This window comes from Calliphora vicina, chromosome 3 (assembly GCF_958450345.1).
Source record: "Calliphora vicina chromosome 3, idCalVici1.1, whole genome shotgun sequence".
NCBI classification, from domain to species: domain Eukaryota; kingdom Metazoa; phylum Arthropoda; class Insecta; order Diptera; family Calliphoridae; genus Calliphora; species Calliphora vicina.
The window spans coordinates 72,801,432-72,828,425 of NC_088782.1; the positions used below are offsets into that span (position 1 = coordinate 72,801,432).

Consider the following 26,994-nt stretch of genomic DNA (forward strand, 5'->3'; position numbering starts at 1 on the left):
ATATTTCGATTATATGTATGTCATTTGAATTTGGTAATATATTTATTATTCATAAACAAATACTTTTAAAGTTAATCTTTCTATAAGAGGTAACTTAAAATCTAAAAAATATTTTAAGGATATAATATAAAACAAATGCAATATTCCTTTCCAGGCTTGAAATAAATCGTGAACATTTCCGATCCTTATTTCGGCAATTTTCACGTTTTATTTTCATATTAACAATATCCCTCAAGATCTCAAAAGGATTGATATTCGGAGTTTGAGGAGTCCAATGAATAACTTGAATTTTATTGCTCTGTAGCGAAGTCTTACAAACTTTGGAGGTGTGCTTAGGATCGTTATCCTGTTGGAAGTTCCCTATAAGTGGCATCTGTTCACTGGCATAAGTCAACTTTATATCTTTTAATATATCACGGTACATGAACTGATCCATAATCCCATAAATTTTATGAATTGTCCCAAATCCTTGACCAGAAAAGCAACCCCAAATCGGTTGTCATCCCAATGTGCATGTAAATTTATAGAAAACCATATTATATGAAAAAAGGACCAAAAATAAATACAAAATATACCAAATTTATATTTGGTACTTTGTGATAAGTAAAGAATACGATTTGAAATTTATTTCTATGTTTATTAGATTAATAGATACATAGGATTCTTAAATACTGGTTTTACCTTCCCTAAAAGGTATGAATTTCGAAAAATCCCTTCTATTTATTAAATATGTAGTAGGTTTTATTAGCCATAAATTAAGGACCATTTATGGTTACATAAATTGAGGATAAATAAATTAACACCATGTTTTGCGATTTATAAAAACCTAATTTGTAGTTGATCCATTTTAAATTTTGTTTGTATCTGTATTAGTTTAGAATATATAAGATTACCAAATTAACCCGTTTATAGATTCACTAAGATACATATACACACAGCCTCAAAAGTGAGTAAACACCAGTGAATTTTTTGATTTGTTTAAGATCATGAAAATCTTTTTTTTTAGAACCGAATCTATTATTCAGCCCAATCTCCAACAAACCGAAACTTTTAAATTTTAATCGATGGATAGATTTTAGGATTTTCATTATCTTAAAAAAAATCAAATAATTTGTGGTGTTTACTCACTTTTGAGGCTGTGTGTATATTGGGAGAGAGGAACCTACAGTTTGAATTATATGCATCTAGTTTTAGGCATTTGGGCTGTGCGAACCAGTCAGTAACGTTACACTTTTATATACAGGTTATATACATAGTTCCAGCAAAGAGTCGACTTTTCGACTTTTTTGTGATTTTTAAAAAGTGGACTTTTCGAACTATCGACATTTTTGTTTGAAAATTAAGCGGAACATTTTGCATTCTTTTCTTTTTGTTCAATTAAGCGGCTAAAGCAATTAAGCGAAAACTTCTGTAGCTGATATTCGTTCTAGTTTGGAGTTGTGATCAATGATATATGTTTGAAATTTTAAACTCTAGAACAGGCTCTAAAGAATCGTTGCGCAACTATCACTCATTCTTAGGAATTAATTCTTTCGTCAGTGATTTTTGTTTGATATTGTCACTCTCGAAACTAGTTAAACAGAAGCTTTACGGAGAAAACACACATTCTTAGAAACAGTTCTAGAACTAGTTCTGTCATCAGTAGTTTTTGTTTGAAATTGTCACGCTAGGAACTAGTTTACAAAAGAAGTTGATTGTATCTTTGGTTTAAATATAATTAATAACTTTTGAATTATTTCTCTTGCGATTGCATTTTGGAAAAATATTAGTTTCTCAATATTGCAGCTGAACGCAGTGTCCTATTCAAAATACCAGAAGTGGTCCTGATTACACTCGATCGGGTATTAGTTAGGACGTAATATTTAATTTTTAATTAATAAACATTTAATATAAAAAAATAATTTTATTCGTTGGGATTTAAAAAAGGGTATTACAAATATGTGTATATACGTAAGTAATGTGAAAATTAAACATACTTAAAAACTACTCAACTTAAATTATTTGTTATTAATTAATAATAAATTATTTGAGAATTCTATGTGTTCTTTTCCGATTGGGGATCGGCTACACCAAAAGCGGATATAAAAACATTTACCACTGTAATTATGAAAATACCAATAACTGTATAATTATTGATTTTATTTGCACGACAAATCTCCTTTTCATCTTTAACATCATATTTACTATTGAGTATCAAACCAACTCCGACTGCAATCTAAAATTAAAACATACAAATGGTTTTGAATAACAATATATACGTTTATAGGTATTAGGAATGACTTACTTGAAAAATTATACTCAAGGAAATAAAAACTAAACTGGGATAATAGTACGGATGCCGTTGGTAGGACTCCAGCACGTAACGCAATTGATTGGCATTGGCAGACAATAAGGCCAAATCCATCATTCCTTGCGCCAATGTTTTTTTATGTTGATAAGCATTTATATCAGGAATGGCGGTTTCGACTCCATTAATATTCACAAAACCAGGAGCAGAAACCGGAAATGCAAAACTGGGACGCCTAGAGGGCGGCTTTACAGGATGATGATTTCCTATAACACCGTGCTCATCGGTTGGTAGTAAACCATCGTCGACACCCATGCGTGGACCTATAGAAAACGGACGATCATCATATTCATCATCGTCGTCAGTTTCAGGGACTGGATTTAGCGATTACATTGGGAAGTTAAGCAAAATAATAAAAAATAATAAGTAAAAGGCAGTGGAATAGGGAACTAGCTAGCATCATAAAACAATCAAATGTTTTAACAATGTTTCTTACCTGCTTTCGGAATACGTGGTATGCGACCATCAATATCATCAATGTCTGAAGTTGGATACAATTCATGTAGCTACAAGAACAAACAAAAATATTATTAATAATATGTATAGAATTGTACATATAGAATTTCAAAGTTAATAATACTTTAAGTTAAATATTTGGAAAAGATTTCATTGTATTGCCAACCAATTTTTATCTATATATTATAGGAAAATCTATTGAAAATTTCCTAGTAGACTTTTTTACTGTGTTAATAAAATTAAAATGTATATTTTGATTAATTAAATTACTGGAACTAAACTCATTAATTATATTTAATTCGGTCATTAAACACACTACTCGCCAAATACTTTTTAATTTTATAATATACATATATCTATAATATTAGTTAAATGGTGTTTTCACTGGACGTAGGAAACTGGAAATACTCTAAAATTCTCAGAAAAATCATTTTAATGAAGTATTTAATTTCTGGAATCTAATGTATGATGAATAATTATATTTAAACATCAACTCTAGAGTCGGCACTCATATTTGTTTACTCTATGTATGTAGCCAGCAGATCTGGGTGACTGTCCTGAACTAGTGGTTTTAGTTATCAATTAGGATGACCACTAGTTACATACATTAATAGCTTCGCGACTATTTATTTTATCAAGTGCATGTTCTAAGCAGGGATTCAGTTGTCCCTACATACCCGCGGAGAAAAAATATAGTTGTGCATGTTTACTGTAACCATTTAAATAGTGTTACAAGTTTTATAACAATATTATAGTCACAGTAACTATTTACATGATTGTGGTGACCATAATATGGTTAATTTACGATTCACATGATTGTATCAATCATATATATGGTTACAGTAAATAAGTATATGTTTGTGACAACCATATTTATGATGTACAATTTTATCATAATATGCTGTTTTCAGATTATGATACCTAAAAGCCGAGAGCAACATGGTAAGTCCTTCATCATATAAATTGTTGTCACAAACATATACTTGTTATCTGTAACCATATATATGGTTGATACGTTACTCGCAATTGATCTAATTGATACAGGCAAAACTATTTTTATTGTAAAATTTTTTGAAACACTCTAAATTTTAAGATAAAAATATATTTTTACTGCTTTTTATACCCTTCAGCTTCGTGAGAAGGGTATATATAAGTTTGTCATTCCGTTTGTAATTTCTACATTTTTCATTTCCGACCCTATAAAGTATATATATTCTGGATCCTTATAGATAGCGGAGTCGATTAAGCCATGTCCGTCTGTCTGTCTGTCCGTCTGTCTGTTGAAATCAATTTTCTGAAGGCCCCAGATATCTCCGGGATCCAAATCTTCAACAATTCTGTCAGACATACTTTCGAGAATTTTGCTATTTAAAATCAGCAAAATCCGTCCATAAATAACGGAGATATGAGCAAAAATCCGAGACAACCTCTGAAAATTTCATCAAAAAACACAATGTATTGCATGCTTTGACAAAAAAACAACAAAACGTATGGTTGGATGTGCAAGCTTTGCGTATTTTGTTTTTTTTTTGTGTTTTGTTTCTTTTGGCGTTGTTGTTGTTTTTTATACAATTAAACGTATGTTTGGATGTGTGTTGGTTTTTTTTGACAAAAAATCAACAAATCGTATGTTTGAATGTGCATGCTTTGCGTATTTTGTTTTTCTTTTGTGTTTTGTTTCTTTTGGCGTTGTTGTTGTTTTTTATACAATTAAACGTATGTTTGGATGTGTGTTGGTTTTATTGCCTTGCGTATTTTGTTTTTGTTTTTTCTTTTGGTGTTCTGTTTCGTTTGGCGTTGTTGTTGTTTTTGTGTTCTTGATAAATTTAGGATGCTGTACGCTGAAAGTGGGCAATGTACATACATACCTATATACTAATTATAAAAAATAATAATGCATCCACAACAGAGGTGAAGGGTATATAAGATTCGGCATAGCCGAATGTAGCACTCTTACTTGTTTTTTATTAATCTTTTAAATACTTTGAATTTAATATCGTTTTTATGTTTTCGAAATAAAAAGTGAAGAGATTATTTTCAAACGCGCCTTTCTTCAATATCAATTTGATACATTGCGACTAAAGATTTTTTCGATTTGTAGATTGTTCAGTTAAGAGATTTCAGTGCCCTAGGACAATAATCATGGGGTTTTTGGAACCCAAAAATTAAAAATATTCCAATGCCAATCGTACAACGGAGCACATGTTATGTTTGGTTTTTAAAACGGTTTACAAGCTAAAATAAAGGAGTCATATCCGCAAGACATTTTAGTTCATTGTTTATCCGACAGGCTAAACTTAGTTATTGTGGATTCGTGTTCACACATATCATCAGCGCAAACATTTTTAGCATAGAGGCTTTATGCACTCACTTTTCGAAACCAGAAAATAATAATGATTTAAAAAGCCTAAGCCAATCTCTTCAAAATAAACAGCCTTTGCACAACTAGATGGAGTTGTAGATATAAAAATTGTAAGTCAGTAATTAAAAATTACGCTGCAATTAAGAGTGATCTTGAAGATTTTTATATAGAATCAACATTAGGTAAAAGCTAAAATCTGGATTTGCCGGATTCTATTCCTTCAGTTGATTATTGGAAGTTAAATATATATAATCCAGTAATAGATAGCATAATTTTTAATATCGAATACCGATTCCAAAACGTTCCATTACATAAAGCTGTTAACAATTTCTTTAAATTTGATTTGGATGGCGCCGATGAATTCATTATTAATTACAAAAATGTTTTGCAAATTTATTGAAAATTATAAAAATATTTTGTAAAATAAATTAGCAGTTTTAAATATTGAAAATGAATTTTTGTGATATTTTAGTTTTGTTTTAATAAGAAATTATTTTTTTTAATAAACAAAATTGTTTATTTTTACTATTTGGGAAGGGCACTTGGGCACCCCAGAATAATAGTCTAGTTACGCTTATGGTTAGTAGACATCTAGAACAAAAGTAATATTTCAATTGATCTTTTGACCCACTTTGTGAAAGTAGAATTTCACCAAATTTTTACCACATATTTTTTTTTTTTTATTTTATTTTCATATTTATTATAATTAAAATTACAACAAATCTTAAAGCTAAAAGCACTAGCAACAATGGCTATCGGCTTAGAATTTATTAATTAGGTGTGTTCTTAAACTAGGATATTTACATATTAAGATAATTAGACTAGGTATTACAAGATTAAATATGGTTATGTAAAGAAAGTTTTTTTAAAAATTCAAAGACTCTGTTAATGTTGTTATTGGATGGACATTTTAATAAATCGACAATGTTAGAGGATTTGCAAATGGATACACGTAAGTTGGTTAAGACCGGGCAGTCAACTAAGATGTGAAAAACTGTTAAAGGTGAGGAGTTACAGAAGGTGCATACTGGTTGTGCAGTTTTGTTCATCAAATGTTGGTGGGTCAGTCGTGTATGTGTTAGACGTAGCCTTGTGAAACATTTATTTTGTAAGCAGTTGGTTGATGTTGGTAGAAATATAGGTTGTTTTGTAGGATTGACGATTTTGTATGGGTGATTGTATTTGTTCCATTTGCGTTCTAAAGACATATTAAGTTTTGTGGTAGCACATCTGTTTAAAAATTGTTTACATTTAGGTACAAATAAGTATGTGGGTTGCAGGTATACTGACTTTGCAGCTAGGTCTGCTGCCTCATTGCCTGTGATACCGATGTGGCTTGGAATCCATAGTAGCTTAATCTTATTTTTCATTTTTATTATTTGCTGTTGTATAGAAATAATTAATTCATTTTTATTATTTTGATTTAAAGTAGCGTCAAATACCGAACGGCTATCTGTGCAGATAATATATTTACTACAGGAGTTTTCGCCTAGCTTTAAGGCTTCAATTATTGCTATGGCTTCAGCTTCAAATATAGTTGTTACTTGGGGTAATATTCCCGCTTTTTGCGTAATTCCAGCTTCATCAGTTATGGCAAAACCTACATGATTCGTAGTCTTGGATCCGTCTGTGAAAATGAAGTGCCAGTTGTTCTTGCTGTATTTGCTGAACAATTCTTTGAATAACGATCTGAAGATTAAAGGAGATGTATTGTCTTTGTTGAAGCTTTGTAGGTCTTTTAAAAAATTGTTGGTTTCTAGCATCCACGGAGGATGAAATTCCAACGGTGGTGAATAATCGCTTATGTTGAGCTTTTTTGCAGTTTTAATAATGTTGCATAGAGTTGATGGGTACTTAAGCGTTGTTTTTCTCTTTTTAAACAATTTAACATGTTTGAGAAGAAGTGATGAGTTGGGGCAACTAATTTTGTGCAGTAGACGGTGTAAAAGTTTGTTGGCATGAACACGGAGAGGTTCAAAGCCACCTTCTGCTTGCATGTTTCTGATCGGGGTCGTACGAAATGCCCTCAGACTGGTTCTAATGGCTGCGTTTAGGATATTTTCCACTGTTTTGAATGTTGTTTTGGTAGTCTTATTGTAAATGACTAAACCATAATCAATTTTTGACAATATAATGGCTTTCACTAATCTTAGCAAACTGTTTGTATGCATTTGGCTCTTAGTTGATGATAAGTACTTAATAATGTTTAATCTACTAGTTAAATCTTTTTTTAAATAATTACAATGATTCTTAAAGTTATATTTATAATCAATATTAAGACCTAGAATTTTACAATGGTTTACATTTTTAATAGAAAAATTGTTGAAAATGATGTTTATTTCATTACAGTTACGTTTACTGCAGACATGCAGATGATTTGTTTTTTCAAACGAAATATCTGCACCTGAAGTTGTTGACCAATTGTTAATTTTAAGTAAAATTTCCTGAAATATTTGTGCAATTTTGTCATTTTTCTGTTCATTTGCTATAATATAGAGATCATCAGCATAAATGCAGTGGTCGACTCTTTTATCTATGTTTAGAAGACGACTTAAGTCGTCGAAGGCAATGATAAATAAAGTTACCGATAGCGGAGATCCTTGTGGAATGCCGTTATCAAGGGGGAATATATTTGAAAACGTATCATTGACACGAACAGAAAATTTTCTATTAGTAAGGAAAGATTTAATGAAATTAAACATTTTTGGTCCAATTGCCCATTTTGATAGTTTCTGGAGTACAACGTGAATTCCTATTCTGTCAAATGCTTTAATAAAGTCAATGGAGAGTATAGAGGTGTGTTTTTTGGTTGATCGATTTTTGCATATTATATGGTCAAGGTATAAAAGGGCATCAGTGGTGCTAAGACCAGGTTGGAAGCCAGTTTGGTTAGGTGACAAGAGTTTGTGTTTCTTGATAAACCACATTAGACGCCGAGAAATCATTTTTTCAAGTAGTTTAGCAATGCATGGGAGTAGAGAGATAGGTCGATATGAATCTATATTGTCTATTGGTTTGTTACTTTTGTGTATAGTAATCACCGAGGCTGTTTTAAAAAATTGGGGGATTATCCCCGAATCAAATATATTGTTATACAGGTTTAAAATTCGATATTTGAAGAAATCTGGTACCATTTTGATCATAGGATAGGATATTTTATCCAGCCCTGGGGTTTTTCCTTTGGATGTTTTTAAGCTGTATGTTAATTCCTGAATTTTGAAAGGTAACTCTATATCTATAGATCGAGAGGAACGTGATGTTGTAGCTAAAGAAGAAAGTATTTCTGATTTCTTGGATTTAAAAGAATTGGAAAAATTGGAGTCTTTGGATGCGTCGGACCAATATTTAGCAAAAATTTCAGATATTTCGTTGGCTGCCGTTATAATGTTACTGTTAAAAGAAATAGATGAAATGGTATGGGGAATATAGTTTCCTGTTAATTTTCTTATATTTTGCCACAGAGTTGCTGAAGATGCTGTTGGATTTAGGTTGTTTGTAAACTCTTCAAATGAATTAATTTTTGCTAGTTTTTTTGCCCGGTTAAAAATAGCGTTATTTTTCTTGTAAATTAAAAGGTTATCTGTAGACATATTACGACGAAATTCTCTCCAAGAATCCTGTTTTTTATTTCTAAGCAGTTGGAGGTCATGGGACCACCAAGGAACGGTTTTTGTCCTTTTCCTATTAGATGATATAGGGATGCTTTCGTTTGCGGAAAGCTTAATTATTTTCCTTATGGAGGCAGCCTCTCTATTCACGTTGAGGGAAGTATTAAAATTTTGATTAAATTGACGAATTTTGTTTTGGTAAGCGTCCCAATTGGCCTTTTTGGTGTTAAATTTAGGTACCTTTGCCTGAAGCTGTTGGGAGTTGGTTTGAACTTGTGTCATAATAGGAAAATGGTCACTATTATGAAGATTATCTATAACTTGCCATCTACACATTGGGATTATTGATAGAGATGAAATTGTGAGATCAATATGAGAAAAAGTACTGTGAGTACTAAAATGTGTTGGGGACCCGTCGTTAAGAACCGAAAGATTTGAGTTTATTAGGAAATTTTCAATCGCTGTGCCTTTATTGTTTGAATTTGGGGATCCCCATACAGGGCTCCAAGCATTAAAGTCACCAGTTATTATAACTGGTGTGTTTGTGTTCGCAATAATGTTCGATAAGTCAGATATGGGTAACGAGTCAATTGGAGGGGAATAAAAAGAAAAAATTGCAAAAGATATGCTAGTTTTTATTTGAAGGCCAACTAGGTTTAGTGAGGGGTTGGTGTTTATTTCAGTATGCGGTATGTTTTTTTTTATGAGTATGGCTGTGCCCTGTTTGGAAGTCAAATTGGGATTGAAAAAATACCCAAAATACTCCCTGGGTATAAACGGAGTAAAGCCGTTTCTACATTTCGTTTCTTGCAAACATATTATGTCAGGTTTTCTTTCCGATATTAATATTTGTAGGTCAGTGTAGTTATTAGTAAATCCTCGGATATTCCACTGCAGAATATTTATAACCATATGAAATTAAGAGAATTATATATGTAAGTATGTATTGATTATTGATTTTGTTGATTGCCTTTTACTTTTAAAGAGATTTATGGCAATTAATCTGACGATGCATCATCGTCAGTTGTCATAAATTGTATTTGTTCTACGGGAGTTACTGAGTTAGAACTGCTCTCTGAGAGATCAATTGATTTTAGTGGAGATAAATATATGTTTTTGTTGGTAGCTAAATTACAAGAGAATAGTGCTTTGTTTGTTGTTGGATCGGATTGTTTGTCATTTGTTTGCACTTTGTTTATTGTTGATTTTTGTTCGTTTATTGTGGAATTTTGTTTTATTTTATCGATTGTTTTATTAAACTCAGTAGTGAGATTTTTTATATGCGTTGAGCGTAAAGTGGAGAGGTTTTCTGTTGGTTTTTCAATTATTTGTATATTAGAGTTATGGGATAAAATGTTAGTTGTTGTTTTTGAATTGGTAGAGGTAGAAATGGTGTTATTGGCGGTAACTGCGGAGTAGGAGGTGGATGAAACTAAGGTATTTGATTTTTCTTTGTGAATTGTAATAGCATCACGCAATGAACATTTTTGTGTTGTTTTTATTTTGAGAATCTCTTTTTGTTGGATGAACTTTTTACATTGGTTTGATGATGCGGGGTGGTCTTCTGCACAATTTGCACAAAATACACGAGTACAATCGTTTGGGGAATGGGGGGGAAGGTTGCAGTTAACACACGATGGAGAGTTTTTACACCGTTTCATTGTATGCCCTAGCATTTGACAGTTTTTACATCTCATTGGATTTGGAATGTATTCCCGCACTTTTACTTTGTACCATGATATGTTAATTGATTCTGGGAGATGGTATAAGTCAAATGTTAAAAGAATTACTCCTGAAGGAATTTTTTTTCCCTCTACCAATTTTTCGTATTTGTAAATATCGACTATACCCTGAGAATTCAGTTCCTCTATGATTTCTTTTGAAGGGATTTTCGAAAGAAATGGTGCAAAAATGGTTCCTTTGGTAAAATTTAGTTGTTCGTGTAGTTTACAAACAATAGGACATATACCAAACAATTCTTTAGCTGAAAGAAACTTATTAGCTGTTAATTTATCTTTGACTAACAAGAGTAAATTGCCATCTCTTAATTGAGTGATGGACACAATCTCTTTACTTATAAGGTGTAGTGCTCTATGAATAGCGAAACAGGAGTAATCAGATAAAGGTTTTTTGTCATCTAATGCAGCAACAACTATGTATTTTGGATTGTAGGTTTTTGGGGCTAGTGGGGGAAGAGAGGGAAAGTCAATAGGAGACTCTCCTCTATTTCTCTTTTTTCGTTTGCTTTGGGGACTGCGGTCGGCTAGCAAAGCAAACCGGTTATCCCCTAAGAGGGGGGGCCCAGGGGCCATTATGAATACTTAACACGATGAAAACAAAGAATTTAACTTTATAATTAAGCACTTGTTAAGATAAAAGAAATAACAATTGATTTTTGTCTTTATTATTTAAAAGAAATGCACTGATCGCGATGCGCTTAAACAATTCACAGAAAATATAGGAGTGTACTCGTTGAATGCTAGTCGGAGACTGTTTACCACATATAAAATCAATTATTATATGGAGCTTTTACATATATGGAGCTTTTTTGTTGATCGACACCAGTCGGATCATAAACGGATTTTTGTCGATTTTTTTAAAAATATTTAAGACCCGATGTGACCAAATTTGAGGGATCACGCACTGGCCTCCATTACCCTTAAGAAGGCCAAAAATTGGAAATCAACTCGAAAAGTCAACAGTGTGATATTTCGTAACAATATCTCCAATAGTTCCCGAGATACCGAATTATATCAAAAAAAAAGTTTCTAAAACACTGTGTATTTGTTGATGATGAACAGCCCACCGACATGTTTGTGCGGATCGACTTAAAATTGTTACCAAACAATTTAAAAATCATTATACATATGGGGGATTTCATGTCAAGTGAACCAACTTTTGAAATCGATGTCTTCCGATCGGGATGAAATTTGCACCAAGGTTAGCTCTATTGGATAGTAACTCAGACACAATTTTTCAACAACATCGGTCGAGAACTCTCTGAGTTATAGGGGGTAAAATTTTGACAATTTGGTCAAACAGGGGTTTTTTCTTATCCATGTAACTTATTACCTATTGTTCTTAGCAAAATGTGTTCCAAATAGTATAGATAGCTATTTCTTCGATCTTTCGAAAAAAAATATTTAAAAAAAAAATAAAAAATTTTTAATATTTTTTTTCCGAAATCAAAAACTTTTTTGACTTTTTTTTAAAATACGCAATTTTTTTTTATTTTTTTTTTTTTTTTCTTAAAATAAAGTTTAGATATTTTCCTTGAACACCTACTTGGTCGCTTAGTGGGATGCGAGTGGGATATCTATCAAAATAAATATTTTGTAACTCAAAACATAAAATTTTTGACTTTTTTTGCAAAATCAAAAACTTTGTTGACTTTTTTTTTCAAAATGGACCCTTTTTTAATCTTTTTTTTTAGGTCAAACAAAAGCTTAGATATTATCCTTGAAGACCCTTTTGGTCGCTTAGTGGGATGCGAGTGGGATATCTATCAAAATAAATATTTTTTAACTCAAGACTTACAATTTTTGACTTTTTTTTTTGCAAATACGATTTTTTTTCCAAATGGGCCCTTTTTTTAAAATTTTTTTTGTAGTCAAAAGAAAGCTTAGGTCCATTCCTTTAAGATATTTTTAGTCCCTTAGTGGGATGCGAGTGGGATATCTATCAAAATAAATATTTTGTAACGCAAGACATACAATTTTTTAATTTTTTTTTGCAAAATCAAAATTTTTTTCCAATATGGGCCCTTTTTTAATTTTTTTTTTTGCTCAAAAGAAAGCCTAGGTCCATTCCTTTAAGATATTTTTAGTCCCTTAGTGGGATGCGAGTGGGATATCTATCAAAATAAATGTTTTAACACAAAAATTGTATGTCTTGAGTTACAAAACATTTATTTTGATATATATCCCACTCGCATCCCACTAAGCGATCAAAACCATCTTAAGGAATAGGAATAGGCCTAAGCTTTCTTTATAGCAAAAAAAAAATTACAAAAAGGGCCCATTTTAAAAAAAAGTCAAAAAAGTTTTTGATTTTGCCAAAAAATCAAAAATTGTATATCTTGAGTTACAAAATATTTATTTTGATAGATATCCCACTCGTATCCCACTAAGGGACCTAAAATATCTTAAAGGAATGGACCTAAGCTATCTTTTGACTAAAAAAAAATTTTTAAAAAAGGGCCCATTTTGAAAAAAAATTCGAATTTGCAAAAAAAAAGTCAATAATTGAATGTCTTGAGTTACAACATTTTTATTTTAATAGATATCCTACTCACATCTTCCTAAGTGACAAAATAGGTCTTAAAGGAAAAGACCTAAGCTTTCTTTTGAGCAAAAAAAATTTTTAAAAAAAAGTCCCATGTTGGAAAAAAATTTCGATTTTGCAAAAAAAAATTAAAAAATTGTATGTCTTGCGTTACAAAATATTTATTTTGATAGATATCCCACTCGCATCCCACTAAGGGACTAAAAATATCTTAAAGGAATGGACCTAGGCTTTCTTTTGAGCAAAAAAAAAAATTAAAAAAGGGCCCATATTGGAAAAAAATTTTGATTTTGCAAAAAAAAATTAAAAAATTGTATGTCTTGCGTTACAAAATATTTATTTTGATAGATATCCTACTCGCATCCCACTAAGGGACTAAAAATATCTTAAAGGAATGGACCTAAGCTTTCTTTTGACTACAAAAAAAATTTTAAAAAAAGGGCCCATTTGGAAAAAAAAATCGTATTTGCAAAAAAAAAAGTCAAAAATTGTAAGTCTTGAGTTAAAAAATATTTATTTTGATAGATATCCCACTCGCATCCCACTAAGCGACCAAAAGGGTCTTCAAGGATAATATCTAAGCTTTTGTTTGACCTAAAAAAAAAGATTAAAAAAGGGTCCATTTTGAAAAAAAAAGTCAACAAAGTTTTTGATTTTGCAAAAAAAGTCAAAAATTTTATGTTTTGAGTTACAAAATATTTATTTTGATAGATATCCCACTCGCATCCCACTAAGCGACCAAGTAGGTGTTCAAGGAAAATATCTAAACTTTATTTTAAGAAAAAAAAAAAATAAAAAAAAATAGCGTATTTTAAAAAAAAGTCAAAAAAGTTTTTGATTTCGGAAAAAAAATATTAAAAATTTTTTATTTTTTTTTTAAATATTTTTTTTCGAAAGATCGAAGAAATAGCTATCTATACTATTTGGAACACATTTTGCTAAGAACAATAGGTAATAAGTTACATGGATAAGAAAAAACCCCTGTTTGACCAAATTGTCAAAATTTTACCCCCTATAACTCAGAGAGTTCTCGACCGATGTTGTTGAAAAATTGTGTCTGAGTTACTATCCAATAGAGCTAACCTTGGTGCAAATTTCATCCCGATCGGAAGACATCGATTTCAAAAGTTGGTTCACTTGACATGAAATCCCCCATATATGTACACCAATAAGAAATTATTAAACTATACTCTATTCCGCTAAAAGTGGGCGTGGCTAAAAGTGCTCGATCCTATTGACATTTTTACTAAGGTCTTTGGTAGGTCTCATAGTCAGTTGTAGAAAATTGACCTCAAATAGTCAGTCCAATAACAGATTGTTTGTATATAAACCTTCATCCATCTACTCTCCAATAGATAACTACTTTCTACACTATAGATTACTTAAAGACAATAAAGTGACAGTTGACTTCAATTGACTTCTCCCTGCACTACAAAGGACACATAAGTGCTAAATGACCCAAAATATATAAATTGGTGTCAGCCAGTGAAGGATGCATGGCCTACTTGTAACACTGCTGGGTATTTTACGAGTAGTTATGAATAAAATTATACAATGACCTTCTACATATTTATCTGATAACGTTGTAAGTACGCCTGTGTTGTGTGTTTGTCATCTCGTTTGTACATGATTTGTGTTGAGTTAATCATTACATCTTCATATTTTAAAATGACGAATATTTCCTTATCCAATACGAGTATACATATACATGATTTTAAGTTTCAAATCATGATCAGAATTAAATTGTTTTCGAATACTTGTGCAACAAATACAAATCGTTTTATGGGACCTACTTTTAAACATAAATACATTACAATACGAGTATGTAGAATCCGTCGGTTTTATATTGAATCTAAATTAAAATAGTTTTTTTTTAATATTTCATTTTATCAGAGAAATATTTTTTTATTTAATTTTAAATTATAATTGCAGAAATGCGGTATAAAAATAAGACTTAAGAAATTCTTATCACAATGTGTTAATATAAATTACACTCAGAAAAAATGTTTGAAATATATATAAATGCATATTTGGTTTATATCAGCAACCGGAATGAACAAGACAAAAACAATTAAACTACTGAAAGTATAAATAGAATAGTACACCAATTGCATATTTAGTACAGATAATAAAATAAAAGTATACAAAAAACTTTAATTTTCAATCTTAAAAACATTTCTTTAATAATATAAAGGGGCTAAATGTTGTAAAATTGGTTTAAAAATCATTATTTCAAATATGAAACATTAATCGAATAAAAATAGCCAAGTTATTCACATTTCCTCACTCCATATATTCAGCATAAATTAGCAGTTTTAAAAGGTTTACTTACGCAAACATTTGTATCTAAATTCTATGAATTTTGGTATACAAAAATTTGTTTAAACAATTGTTTACACAAATTATAAATTAGTTTGTTTAAGTATAATACACTGTTGGAAGTAGTAAAATAAATGATTGGCAACAATTATTTTAATGTTGTAAGACTCACGGCAAAAATTTAAAATTCGAAAGTATGGTCGACCCTACGATATTTATTTCTATATTCAAGACTAGTAAATTTAGTGACAGCTGTCTATATTACATCGTAATATTGGACGTAGAACCAAAAAGTATATATATTCAGGGACCTCATAAAACTCTAAGACGATCTAGCTTATTTATATTATAAAAGGACACGTTTTGGTTAAAATGGTTAGATTAGGTCAATGATTTCTCTCAGCCCCCATACGAATTTCTTCCCGAAATATGGCTCGATGATACATGAATGCCTATAGAATAGCAGTATCAATACAAAATTCAGCTAAAAAATAAGTTCCATGTAAAAAATATCACCATAGTCCCCATATAAAGTACATTTCTGAAAATCACTTAAATACGCATAAATATCTTATAAATATCGTAATCAGTTTTAAATTCGACGTCAATAATTCTCATGTGCTCAAAAATGGCCATACCTAATTTTATGATGATAGGCCAACAACTGATCATAAATGACCAATTCCGAAAAACACATTAATCTACATAAATGTCTTATAAATATCAATATCGAACCAACATTTTTCACAGATCAGTTGTATGAATTTTTGGCGATCAGTCCTTAATTGACCATAGCTACCACATAAGATCTATTTCCGAATCTAGCAAAGAGGACACTGACACTGATTTATTAGTAATAAAAATATAAAACTAACCAAATCGTTAGAACCTTTTATACAAAACGCACAACATTCGGTTTCCATATTTTATTGTTGGTGGGTATATAAGATTCGGCACAGACGAATGTAACAATCTTACTTATTTGTACTGAAATTTATTCAGTACGAATAAGTACATTTACCACATTACCATATTTATAAGATTTGAATTACGAATCAATTCCCCAAAATATAATAGTCCTGTTTCCGATTACATGTAATATATTTGTATTGAAATCGTTGGCAACATTTATTATAGATTTATGTTGGGGATCCCCATACAATTTGAATAATGTGATTTTTGATTATATGAACATATTTGAGCCAAATGTTATCCCGATACCAAAAATAAATGAACATTTTTTAGTGTGATTTTATTTTATATGAATTTTATATCGATACCAACATTTACAGGAAATTTATGGTCAATAATGGGCCGATCCCCACAAAATGTTGGCAGTGAATTTTATATTTAACCGTGAGTTACTCGCAACTGATCTAGTTGATACAGGCAACATTTTTTTTTATTGTAAATTTTTTTAAACACCCTAATTTGTTAGCTATATTTTGATAAAAATATATTTATACTGCAATTTTATTTGTATTATACTTTTAAATACTTTGAATTTAATATTGGTTTTTTGTTTTCGAAATAAAAAGTGAAGAGATTATTTTCAAACGCGTCTTTCTTTTATTGTTATCAATTTAATACATTGCGACTAGTCTCGATTGAAAATGATTGCGACTAACTGAAAATTAATTTTTGTGAAACTTCAGAAAAGTATTTCACTAAGTTTAGAAATGCGATTGAAGTCCGAATTTAGATCACAAATGCATAAATAGTTTAATTTCAAATTTCTCAAAAAATCTTTTCAAAATCGTCTTTATTTAATTTCTCAAGTGTCGAAAAAAATAAAAAGAGTTAATTTTGAAATATTTTTGACTTTCGACCACGTTGGAAACTTTTGCCCTTTTTCCCGATTTCACCTATAGATTGTGTAATAAAATTCTGAATTTATTTTATTAAAACTGAGCAAAATCATAAAATAATGGCATGTTGACAAATTATTGACAAAATTTTAGTTTTAGCTATACTTTCTTATAAATCCTTAATAAAATCCAAATCTTAGAAAAACTTTTTTAAATTTCAAACTGCAGTTTAGGAAATGCTTTTTTAAACAAATTTATTTTTTTTCAGCCGATGGGAATATCTAAACTTTATCTCAAGTTCATGTCTGAGTTTTTATAAATCCAAAGAAGGTGAAAATTCTTCTTGCTTTTTCCTATACATGTGGCCTGGAACACGGTTGTAATGAGAATTTTTAATGATTTGAAAATTTTAAAAACCAATTTTTGCAAAAAATTACCTAAAATAATACTACTCTGTATGCTATGTTTATTGTGTTATCGGAACCAACCAGCAGAGACCTGCGTAACCGAATGCCTAAGAGTCGGTTAAGCCGACCCGCCAAGTCGTGATATATTAGGACATTATGACAATATGACTGATAGATAAGAGACCTTGTGAATTGACCAAATATTTAAATTCAATTCAAGTGACGACATTGTTATTATTTTGAGATGTTTGAGGTAAAATGTTAGGGTAGAAGAAGATTGTACGATTTTGACTTTTTTCTATTGGTCTGTTGTTGCTTTTTGTATATAAACAAAAATCTAATGTTTTCTGCCGGATTTCCGAACACTATGTCGTTAAAAAAAAAGATCATTAGTATTATATATGGACTTGAGTAGAGCCAATAGGAAGGACTCTGTTTTGATAATAAAAATAATAATCACAAGGCTTTCAGTATTTACTATTCTTAAACTTGAAACAATTTGCAGATAAAGTTCCTTTGAATCAAGCTAAATCGAAAAGTTATCATAAAATTAATTCCATTATCAAGAGGTCACACATATAAAGTTTGGCTGTGTCTTTTTCTATAATACTTAACACTCAAATTGCATTCTTATCAATCTAGTTAAATTTCTTAAGCAAAAATCATTGAATTGTTGTTATTTAATAAAATACATAAATCAGCATTTGATTATTAAAAGTAAATGACTTATAAAAATAATTTAATGCTGTCGTGAAAATAAGTTTTTAATTGGCGAATTACTGGGAATATCCAGCAAAATAAACTTACATATTAATAAATACTAAATAACTTTTAATAAATACTACGAGCGTTATTTGTATTAATCATTAAAACAATAATTGAATAAGTTTAATATTAATAGAATTTATAACTTACATGATCATTTTTATCTGTTAGATTTTCCATTTCTTGGCTTATATTGTTGTTGTCCATTTCTAAAGTTGTGTGTTGATAATCTGCCATGATTTGGTTTTGATGATCTGTCATGATTTGATTTGAGTATATAAAATTCGAGGGAATTGTTTGCTCTAAAATATTTATAAAATATTTATGGACTTTCTTCACACGAAAGTTTTAACTGGCTGAGTGGTTTTATCACGATTGTTTTTGTAAAATTTTTAATTTTTCTTAGTTTTATATGTATGTATTTTATTTGGTATTTATTATATACTTTTTTGTATATTTTAGTTTTAATTAAATGCCTATTTTTTGTATCTGCACCGTGAAACGTACTGACGTTATAAACAATCTTTGCAAACTGAATTGTTGATGCTGTGTGTTTATTGCTGAGACTAAATGTCCATGAGAATCGCATAAAGATCATTTAACAAAGCGATAATATGTATTTACTCATTAACTTGTTAATTCTCTTAGGCAGTTGTTCTCAATATATCTATTAAATTTTAAATAGTGGGAACCACCGTTTTTATTCAATTATTCAAATCTCAATAGAATTGGTAAAAAGCACAGAAATTTCTTCCCCGGATTTTGAGTTAAGTCAGTGAGAATTTATATGTTGTTATGAATACTCATAAAAAGTAATGTATAGGTATAATATATACATAGGAATACATATGTACATATAGATATTTATTTAAAAATGGGTCTGATACCAACCAGCTGCTATAAATTTATGTTGAAACGATTTTATGCAATATGTATATACAAACAAGTAGTATATAGAGATTTCTCTCTCCGGCTGCATAGTAACCTAAACAGAGTTTGGAGAAGTGAACTTCTGTAGTTCTTCAGATATAACGTACTACATATGTATAACTAAAGAAGAGTTATAATCAGAGTTATACAAATTGTGGAATGAATATAATAGCTTAAAAAAGCTTTAAAACTTCGATGTTTATAGAAAAATTAATTTCATTATACATATGAACTAACAATAACCCTGACATCCAAATAACAGTAAAATAATATATTAAATTTGCATTAATAGAAATAAAGTTTTTAAATTATAATAAAAACCGTCTCACTTTTCATTTTTTTTTCGAAATTCCTTCATGAACATCGATTTTCTTAATCTACTCTAAAAACCAAGAATTATGGCGTATAACACTTAAATATGGATGAACGGCAAGTGGTCTCTCAAATCGCCTTTTCGTTTTTTTAGGCAAAATGCATTTTTTCCAAAAAATTAAAAAATCTTGATTTAGTAATTTGCTTCTAACTCAAGCAATTCTTCTCAACGGATTTGAACCTAATTACGTGCATTAGAAAGCTAATTAAATTTCATAAATGTTTCTTAAAGTAACATTGTCATTTTGTTCATATCATTACATATTCAGATTTTATAATACAAACTTATAATTTTTTTTTAATTTTTGCTTACCTTTTCTTTTCTAAAAATTGAACGAGGAACAATTTTTATATTCTGTGAATGCAGTATGATAGGAAATTTTAAAATGAAGATTTTGATGTAAATAACAGTAGCATTCTGTTAAGAAAAATCGCAGTTTTAGTTGAAATGATGAAACGACTAAAGTTGTTTATTTGTAAATTTGCTTCAATTTCATTATAAAGTAAGAAGAGATTGATGTTGGTTTTTTATTTTTTCAAATTTGATAAAATTGTACTTTTGTTGGACGAAATGGCATCCGCTCTCAAAATAGTAATATTTTTGAAGGACGGTTAAAGGGAATCCCACAATTTCTAAAAATTGGAGCGAAAATCCCAAAAATGGTATTTTTTACAATTTTGCCAATAGGGCCCACATTTCCATCGGGGCTGAGAAAATACTTTATGGTTAAATAGGGAACACATCGGGGTTTCCAAGGCTGCTTTCCGTGTTCTGATCCCAGCTTTGGGATTATAGAACATGTGGTCCAAATTTTGATAAAAAATAGGTCAAATTACGAAGGGCGTAGGGACAGCATAGTCGAAAAATAGGACATATTTTTTTATATCAAAATGTTCTCCGTAAACATACTTTATAGAAACACAAAAAATTGTTATATGTTCTTAAAGAAAGTTTTTTTTTTACAAAGAAAGAGTTAAATCACCTTTTCGCCCAAAAAAAAGCAAGTCGATGGTAACCTACTTTGAGCCCCATAGCGCCGTCCCTAGAGCATTTATAAACATTTAACTCGAATACTCCTTGGCTACCCTCATGTCAAATTTTATCCCGATCGGACCAGCCGTTTAGAAATGCCAGATTTATTTCCAAAAAATTTTGATTCTGCCCCATTGTGTAGTGATGGAAAACAGAGAGCAAAATGATTTGATTCAAGTCTTTTTAGCATTTTCCCAAAATGCATCCAAACTGCAACCAAAGTAAAATTTTAACAAATTTTAAAAAATAAGAAACCAACATTAATCTCTTCTTACTTTATATTAATGTATTTATGAAATTGATGCAAATTTACAAATAGTCAACTTTAGTAATTTCATCATTTTAACTAAAACTGCAGTTTTTCTTAACCGAATGCTACTTTTATTTACATCAAAATCTTCATTTTAAAATTTCCTACCATACTGCATTTACAGAATATAAAAATTTTACCTCGTTCAATTTTTATATAAGAAAAGGTAAGCAAAAATTAAAAAAAAATTTTAAGTTCTTATTTGAAAATCTGAATTTGTAATGCTATGAATAAAAAACCATCGAACAAAATGGCAATGTTGGTTTAAGAAACATTTAGAAAATTTAATTAGCTTTCTAATGCATTTAATTACGTTCAAATCCGTTAAGAATTGCTTGAGTTAGAAGCATATTACTAAATCAGGATTTTTTAATTTTTTGGAAAAAATGCATTTTGCCTAAAAAAAACAAAAAAACGATTTGAGAGACCACTTCCCGTTCATCCATATTTAAGTGTTATACACCAAAATTCTTGGTTTTTAGAGTAGATTAAGAAAACCGACGTTCATGAAGGAATTTCGAAAAAAGTATAAATACTGAGACGGTCTAATATACATACTTTTTATTTATGTTAGTTTTAGAAAATATAAAAAATTCAGTTTTCAGTAATATTTTCAATATATGTACGTTAGGGCGGGTCGATTTAAAAATCGCCCTAGTGACAAGGAAATCGTACTCTAGGGATCAAATTAATAAACCTCTAAAATGAATTCTGATGTTTTTATTTTGACCCAAAAAGTCAAATTTTGAAAAATCCCATTTTGATACAATGAACTGCGATATAATAAAAAAATATTGAAAAAATTCTAAATACAGTCTTAAATTAATTCAAAGATACTCATATAGAAAAGTGTATATTTACTCAAAAAACTTTGCGTATATTCAAAACACTCATACACAGAGAAAACAGATTCGTTATTGCAACCGAATTTGTCGCCAATCGAATTTTGTCGATTGAATTTATGGTACGAGCACAAATCAATTGCTGAATTAATGATACACGCAACTATTAAAAATGAAACCCTTCGGTGGTAAGGACTGATATGTAGGTAGGGGTACCTAAAATATTTTAAGAACAAATTATATGCAAATTAATTTTTTTCCCAATTTATTTATTCTTAATATATAAACATAATCTTAAGATAAAACTAATAATTGTTAGTATTACAATGAAACAAAAATTGGGGTATTCACACGGTCTACTATTTGGTCATATTGTCATAATGACCTAATATATTATGATAGTTTAAACAAAATTTTGTTGTGTTTCAAACAAAAAAGTTCTAAACTAATAACACTATTTGAACTATGTTTATTGTTTTGTCATAAAATAATACATTTTTTTGTTTTAAACACAACAACAGCTATTATAATATATTAGGACATTATGACAATGTGACTAATAGCAGACCATGTAAATATTCATGCTATTCTTGTCGACCCGTCGACAATATCTTCACGTCGCGATTGTTGGGTTTCTATTGAGACCTCAGTCATGACGTCAAACTATTAAAATATTTATTAAGAATGAAAATATTAAAATAACATTAAAATTGGTACAATGAATAAAAATGAACAGTGTTATTACTGTTTTAATAAATATTTTCATGCTGGTCTCAAAAACCATGAAAATTTAAAATTTAATAATTTTGGGAAATTGATTTTTTCTAGAAGATTTCAACGCAAATATTATAAAAATGGCAAAAAATCAATTTGTAAAAAATTCGAAAAAGTATCTCTTGTTCTGCGGCTCCTCATATGAAGTCATGTTAAATTTTAGCTTTGTTCAATAACTAAAAGTTGTTACTAGTTAGTAACAATTGTTACTGGAAAAGCGTTCATTAACTCAAAATACTTGCAAATAGAGAAAAAATCAAGAGCGTATAAATTTTAGAGTCTGTTCTCTCGTTGAAAACTATTACAAGCAGCGTTGCCGCTTTGGTCCAATTGGACCAAAATTGGTAGTTTGAAGTTAACAAATTGACTTTTGGTAGTTTGGTTGGTTTGTTCCGATATTTGTCGTATTTTGGTAGGCTACGATATTTCTGAACAAAAATATTAAAATAATAAGAACAAAATAATTAAAATAATAACGAAAAAACTACTTATGTTAAGCCAAAATAATAAAACTACATATTTGCAAAATATGACGATAGCATTTTCTAAAATATTTAGTTTAGTCAGGTAAATGTGTATTTATTTAGCAGTGTTGAGTTCAAAAAATGCCAAAGGGCTCTCAAAACTTTTATTTTCTAATAATATTTGTTAATCTCTGCTTCAATATCATTCTTCCTCTGGATAATTTTATAGCAGCAATAATATAATTTTAAGTTAACTATTAATTTTGAAACGAATTCATATAGCATTTCTCAAATATTTTAAATTTGGTAGGTTTTGGTAGGCTTTGGTAGTTTTTAATTAGAAATTTGGTAGGAAAAATATTTTTTGAGTGGCAACGCTGATTACAAGTCCTATTTTGAACTCGTAATTGTTAGCAGCTTATATTTCATATGTTTTGTGTTATTATTTATTTATTTTTGTGGTGAAAAAATTAAAAAAAAAAGAATTTAAAAATTTAAATTGAAGAAAATGTGAGTATTCTACATTTTAAAAGGAGCAAAATAAGAAAATTGTGTGTATAAAACTATTGTTACTGGAAAAGCGTTCATTTACTTTATACTATTTTTGAGAATTTAAGAGAGTAATTTTGTAAATTTTGATTTTATTCTCTCGTTGCAAGTATTTACTGGGAATGTAAATGAACAGACCTTTTATTTGGCTATCAACATGTTTAAGACATTTATTTATGTCGCCTAATTTTATGTCTTAAAAATTTTGAAATTTAAATAAAATTTGCTAAATGCTTCTAAATTTTTTGTGATCGGTCCATAATTTGCAAGTATGATGTAGGGTATTATATGGTCGCACTATGTTTAAAGTTATTTATTCTTCCTTTTGTCACTCACATATTGGTTAATTAATTTTTAAAGTCAATCCATTAAATTGATACATATTTGATTACTACGATTATTATAGTTATATTCGATGAAAAATTTAAATTTGTTCATAATGTGTAAAAAATGTGTTTGGGAACCACTGTTTTAAAATCCCCCTAAAACGTTGAGAATATACAAGAGCAAAAACATGCGGATTCAGGGATGCCAGGTACTTTTGATGCCTGTCCCCAACCAAAATTAAAAATATCCCCAAAAATCCCCAAATATTGTTTTTATTAAAATTTTCACAAAAACCAAACTTCAAATTATTTGTTAAAATATAAAGAAGGTTCCTTCAAACCCAAATTCTTGTAAATTAGTCAAAGATTCTTTTGAAAATATTCATTCCAATTGGTTGAACATTTTTTTCCTCTGCATCTCGTAGAAAATTTTCAAATCTTGTAGAAAATTAGTAGTGGTATATTTTTTAACCAAAGATTTTGCATAAACCGACTTGATAATAACCTATTGTAAATTCAATTTAACTTTACCATCTAAATTTTGTTGTGATCTGCACATAAAATTCGACAATTAGAAAACTTTTTGGAGATACTGATTTGGATTTAAAGATTGTATCATATTATGTTTAAACATCTCCATTTTCAATTCAAAAACATGAAATAAAGTTAAATTATTTTTAACTTATTGCTATTACCGGTAATAAAAACAAACCTATCCTAAATTATTTATCCCCATAAAACCCCCGAAATATTTTAATATATCCCCAATAAAATCCCCAGTCCCCAAACGAAATTTTCTGTCCCCAAAATCATTACAAAATCCCCATCTTTGGGGACAAATCCCCAATACTGGCAATCCGCAGCGGATTTATGATTAAAAATCTCATAAAATTTATTTAAAAGAGCAATAGTAAGAATGAGAGTAAAATACAACAAAATAAAATCACTGTGATTTTCTCAGAATATAATGTATATTATAAACAAAAGGCCAACAACAGTAAAAAAAATACCAAAAATAATATATGTAGTACTCGTGTATCTGAGAAATAAAAATGCAAACTTTTGGAAATCAAATACGTCATAATTTAATTTCAAACAACTTTTATAAACCGGAGTTAAATACAAATAGTACTTTTCAGGCAAACATTATGAAACACACACAGAACATACATAATATTTGTAAATATGTATGTATTTACTTGTACACTAATCATTATACCAATTTCACATCATTGTTAACCATAGAAAAATCACTACTGTTAAAAAATCATATGCAGGGGATTTTCCCGTAGGAGACCCAATCACAAATTGGCGACAGAATGACTAATATCTATTTTAACATTTTTGATTATTATAAAATGAACCATTTTTTTTTAATTTTTACAAAGTTGAGTAATGAAATTTAGGTTAATTTTTTAGTTTTGTGTTTTTTTTTTTAATAAAGAACAGGTTTTTTTTACTATATTACTCGTGTGCATATATATGTATGTACTATGTATTATGTTATTCTTTTCTTTTTATGGCTTAACACGTTCACTTGAAGAGAGCCGGCCAACTTTTGAATGGTGAAATAAATCGAAGTGTAACCAAATGCGTAACGAACTCGTAAATGTCCAAAACAAAACTAGAATTGCTTTTACGATTCTTTTTGTGTTCTGTTAAAGAGAAGGTGGCGTGCCAAATATTCATAATGCAAAATATGTATGTAGGTATGTCTGTACATATGTTTGCATATTTAAAATAAAAAAAATACAATTAAAAGCAAATATTGAAACCACTATATTTTAAACCACTGATTAGTATTCAGGGAGCATACATACGAGTCCAATATTTAACATACATGTTTGTACATATAGGGTATCCATTTAAATATAAATCAGGATTCGACACCGCCTAATACATATCGCACATGCATAAGTATGACGACAAATCTTCATAGTCTAGTCTATAATATTTTCTACTCAACCAGAAAATGTCCATTCCAAGTTTTATCTTCACAAAAATAATTGTTTAAGGTCACCTATTTCAAAACTTTTTTTGCATATGATTTAAATACATAATGCCCATCACCAAAAATATAGCGATATATTGATTGAGATATTGGTCGCAGACCAATGTCTGTCTGTTTGGTTTGAGCAAACAATTCTAAAAAGGCAAAGCACCTATCCTCGAAAAAGCTCCATGCATGTATAGCCGTATATCTTATTTAAACACGTACACAGTTATTTTACTATCACTCAGTAAATAACGTCACAAGAGGGTGTTTTCTAAAAAAATCAGTTTTTAGAACACATTTTCCCCGTATTAGGAATTGCTTTAACGACATTTGGATCTACACTATTACCAAATTTTGTTGTAATATCTTTAACCGTTAAAATTTTACATTAATTAAAATTTTATATTTATTTTTCATGGAAAATCCAAATATTCAAATTTTTTAGTTTCTAAGGTAAATGAAGTCCGAAAAATTCACTAAACTGTTAATCTTCAAGTCCTAAGGTTTTCACAAATACCAACTGCATATACAAAAAGCTTACATTTATTCATCAGGAGCTCCACAAACCTTGCACCCTTTTGAAAAATTTTAACGTTTTTTATATATTCCATGCAAAATGTGTTTTTGAAAAAACGTAAAAAATACGGCCATGTTTACCTGTTCCAACTTTGGATGCGTGTAACTTTTCATAGGGGCGACATAACAGTTAGCAAGTTATTTTTATAGTATTCGAAATTTGATCGCAAATACTGGTGATATTTTAAAAAACAATATCGAACTACCGTAGGCCCGACATGTCTAAAAACATAAAAAAATATCAGACAAAATTTAAAAAAATAAATAAATCTAAATAACTCTTGACCTAAAAGTGATAATTTACATATGTGTATATATTTTTTGTAGATCTTCTCTAGGACTATTTATATTTTAAATATCAGCTCATTCGGATCATAAATAGATTTTTTGTAATTTTTTTTAAAAAATGTGAGACGTGTAATTTTGCTTATTAAGCGTAAAGAGCTTTATTTACAACTTTGGTATC

General features: G+C 29.5%; 1 protein-coding gene across 2 annotated transcripts; it reads right to left on the bottom strand.

Annotated features, from left to right (window-relative positions):
- Window positions 1-1,883: 1,883 nt before the first annotated feature.
- On the bottom strand, window positions 1,884-25,300 carry NijA (Ninjurin A). 2 transcript variants are annotated; one of them, XM_065504369.1, is made up of 5 exons: window positions 25,176-25,300; window positions 18,507-18,922; window positions 2,784-2,853; window positions 2,285-2,610; window positions 1,884-2,215 (listed from the first exon to the last, which is right to left on the bottom strand). In XM_065504369.1, the coding sequence occupies exons 2-5, from the start codon at window positions 18,615-18,617 to the stop codon at window positions 2,036-2,038; spliced, it is 687 nt and encodes a 228-aa protein (XP_065360441.1). In that variant the 5' UTR covers window positions 18,618-18,922; window positions 25,176-25,300; the 3' UTR covers window positions 1,884-2,035. The 2 variants fall into 2 exon arrangements, with proteins under 2 accessions (XP_065360441.1, XP_065360440.1); XM_065504368.1 differs by having other exon boundaries at window positions 2,285-2,661; window positions 25,176-25,293.
- Window positions 25,301-26,994: the final 1,694 nt, after the last annotated feature.

What these genes read in the sequence shown, in the direction of transcription:
- NijA (XM_065504368.1), bottom strand. Translation starts at nt 18,617, where the DNA reads ATGACAGATCATCAAAACCAAATCATGGCAGATTATCAACACACAACT. An exon ending in TAACAGATAAAAATGATCAT is followed by an intron (nt 2,854 to 18,506) that starts GTAAGTTATAAA and finishes TTGTTCTTGTAG; the next exon opens with CTACATGAATTGTATCCAAC. An exon ending in ACCACGTATTCCGAAAGCAG is followed by an intron (nt 2,662 to 2,783) that starts GTAAGAAACATT and finishes CGCTAAATCCAG; the next exon opens with TCCCTGAAACTGACGACGAT.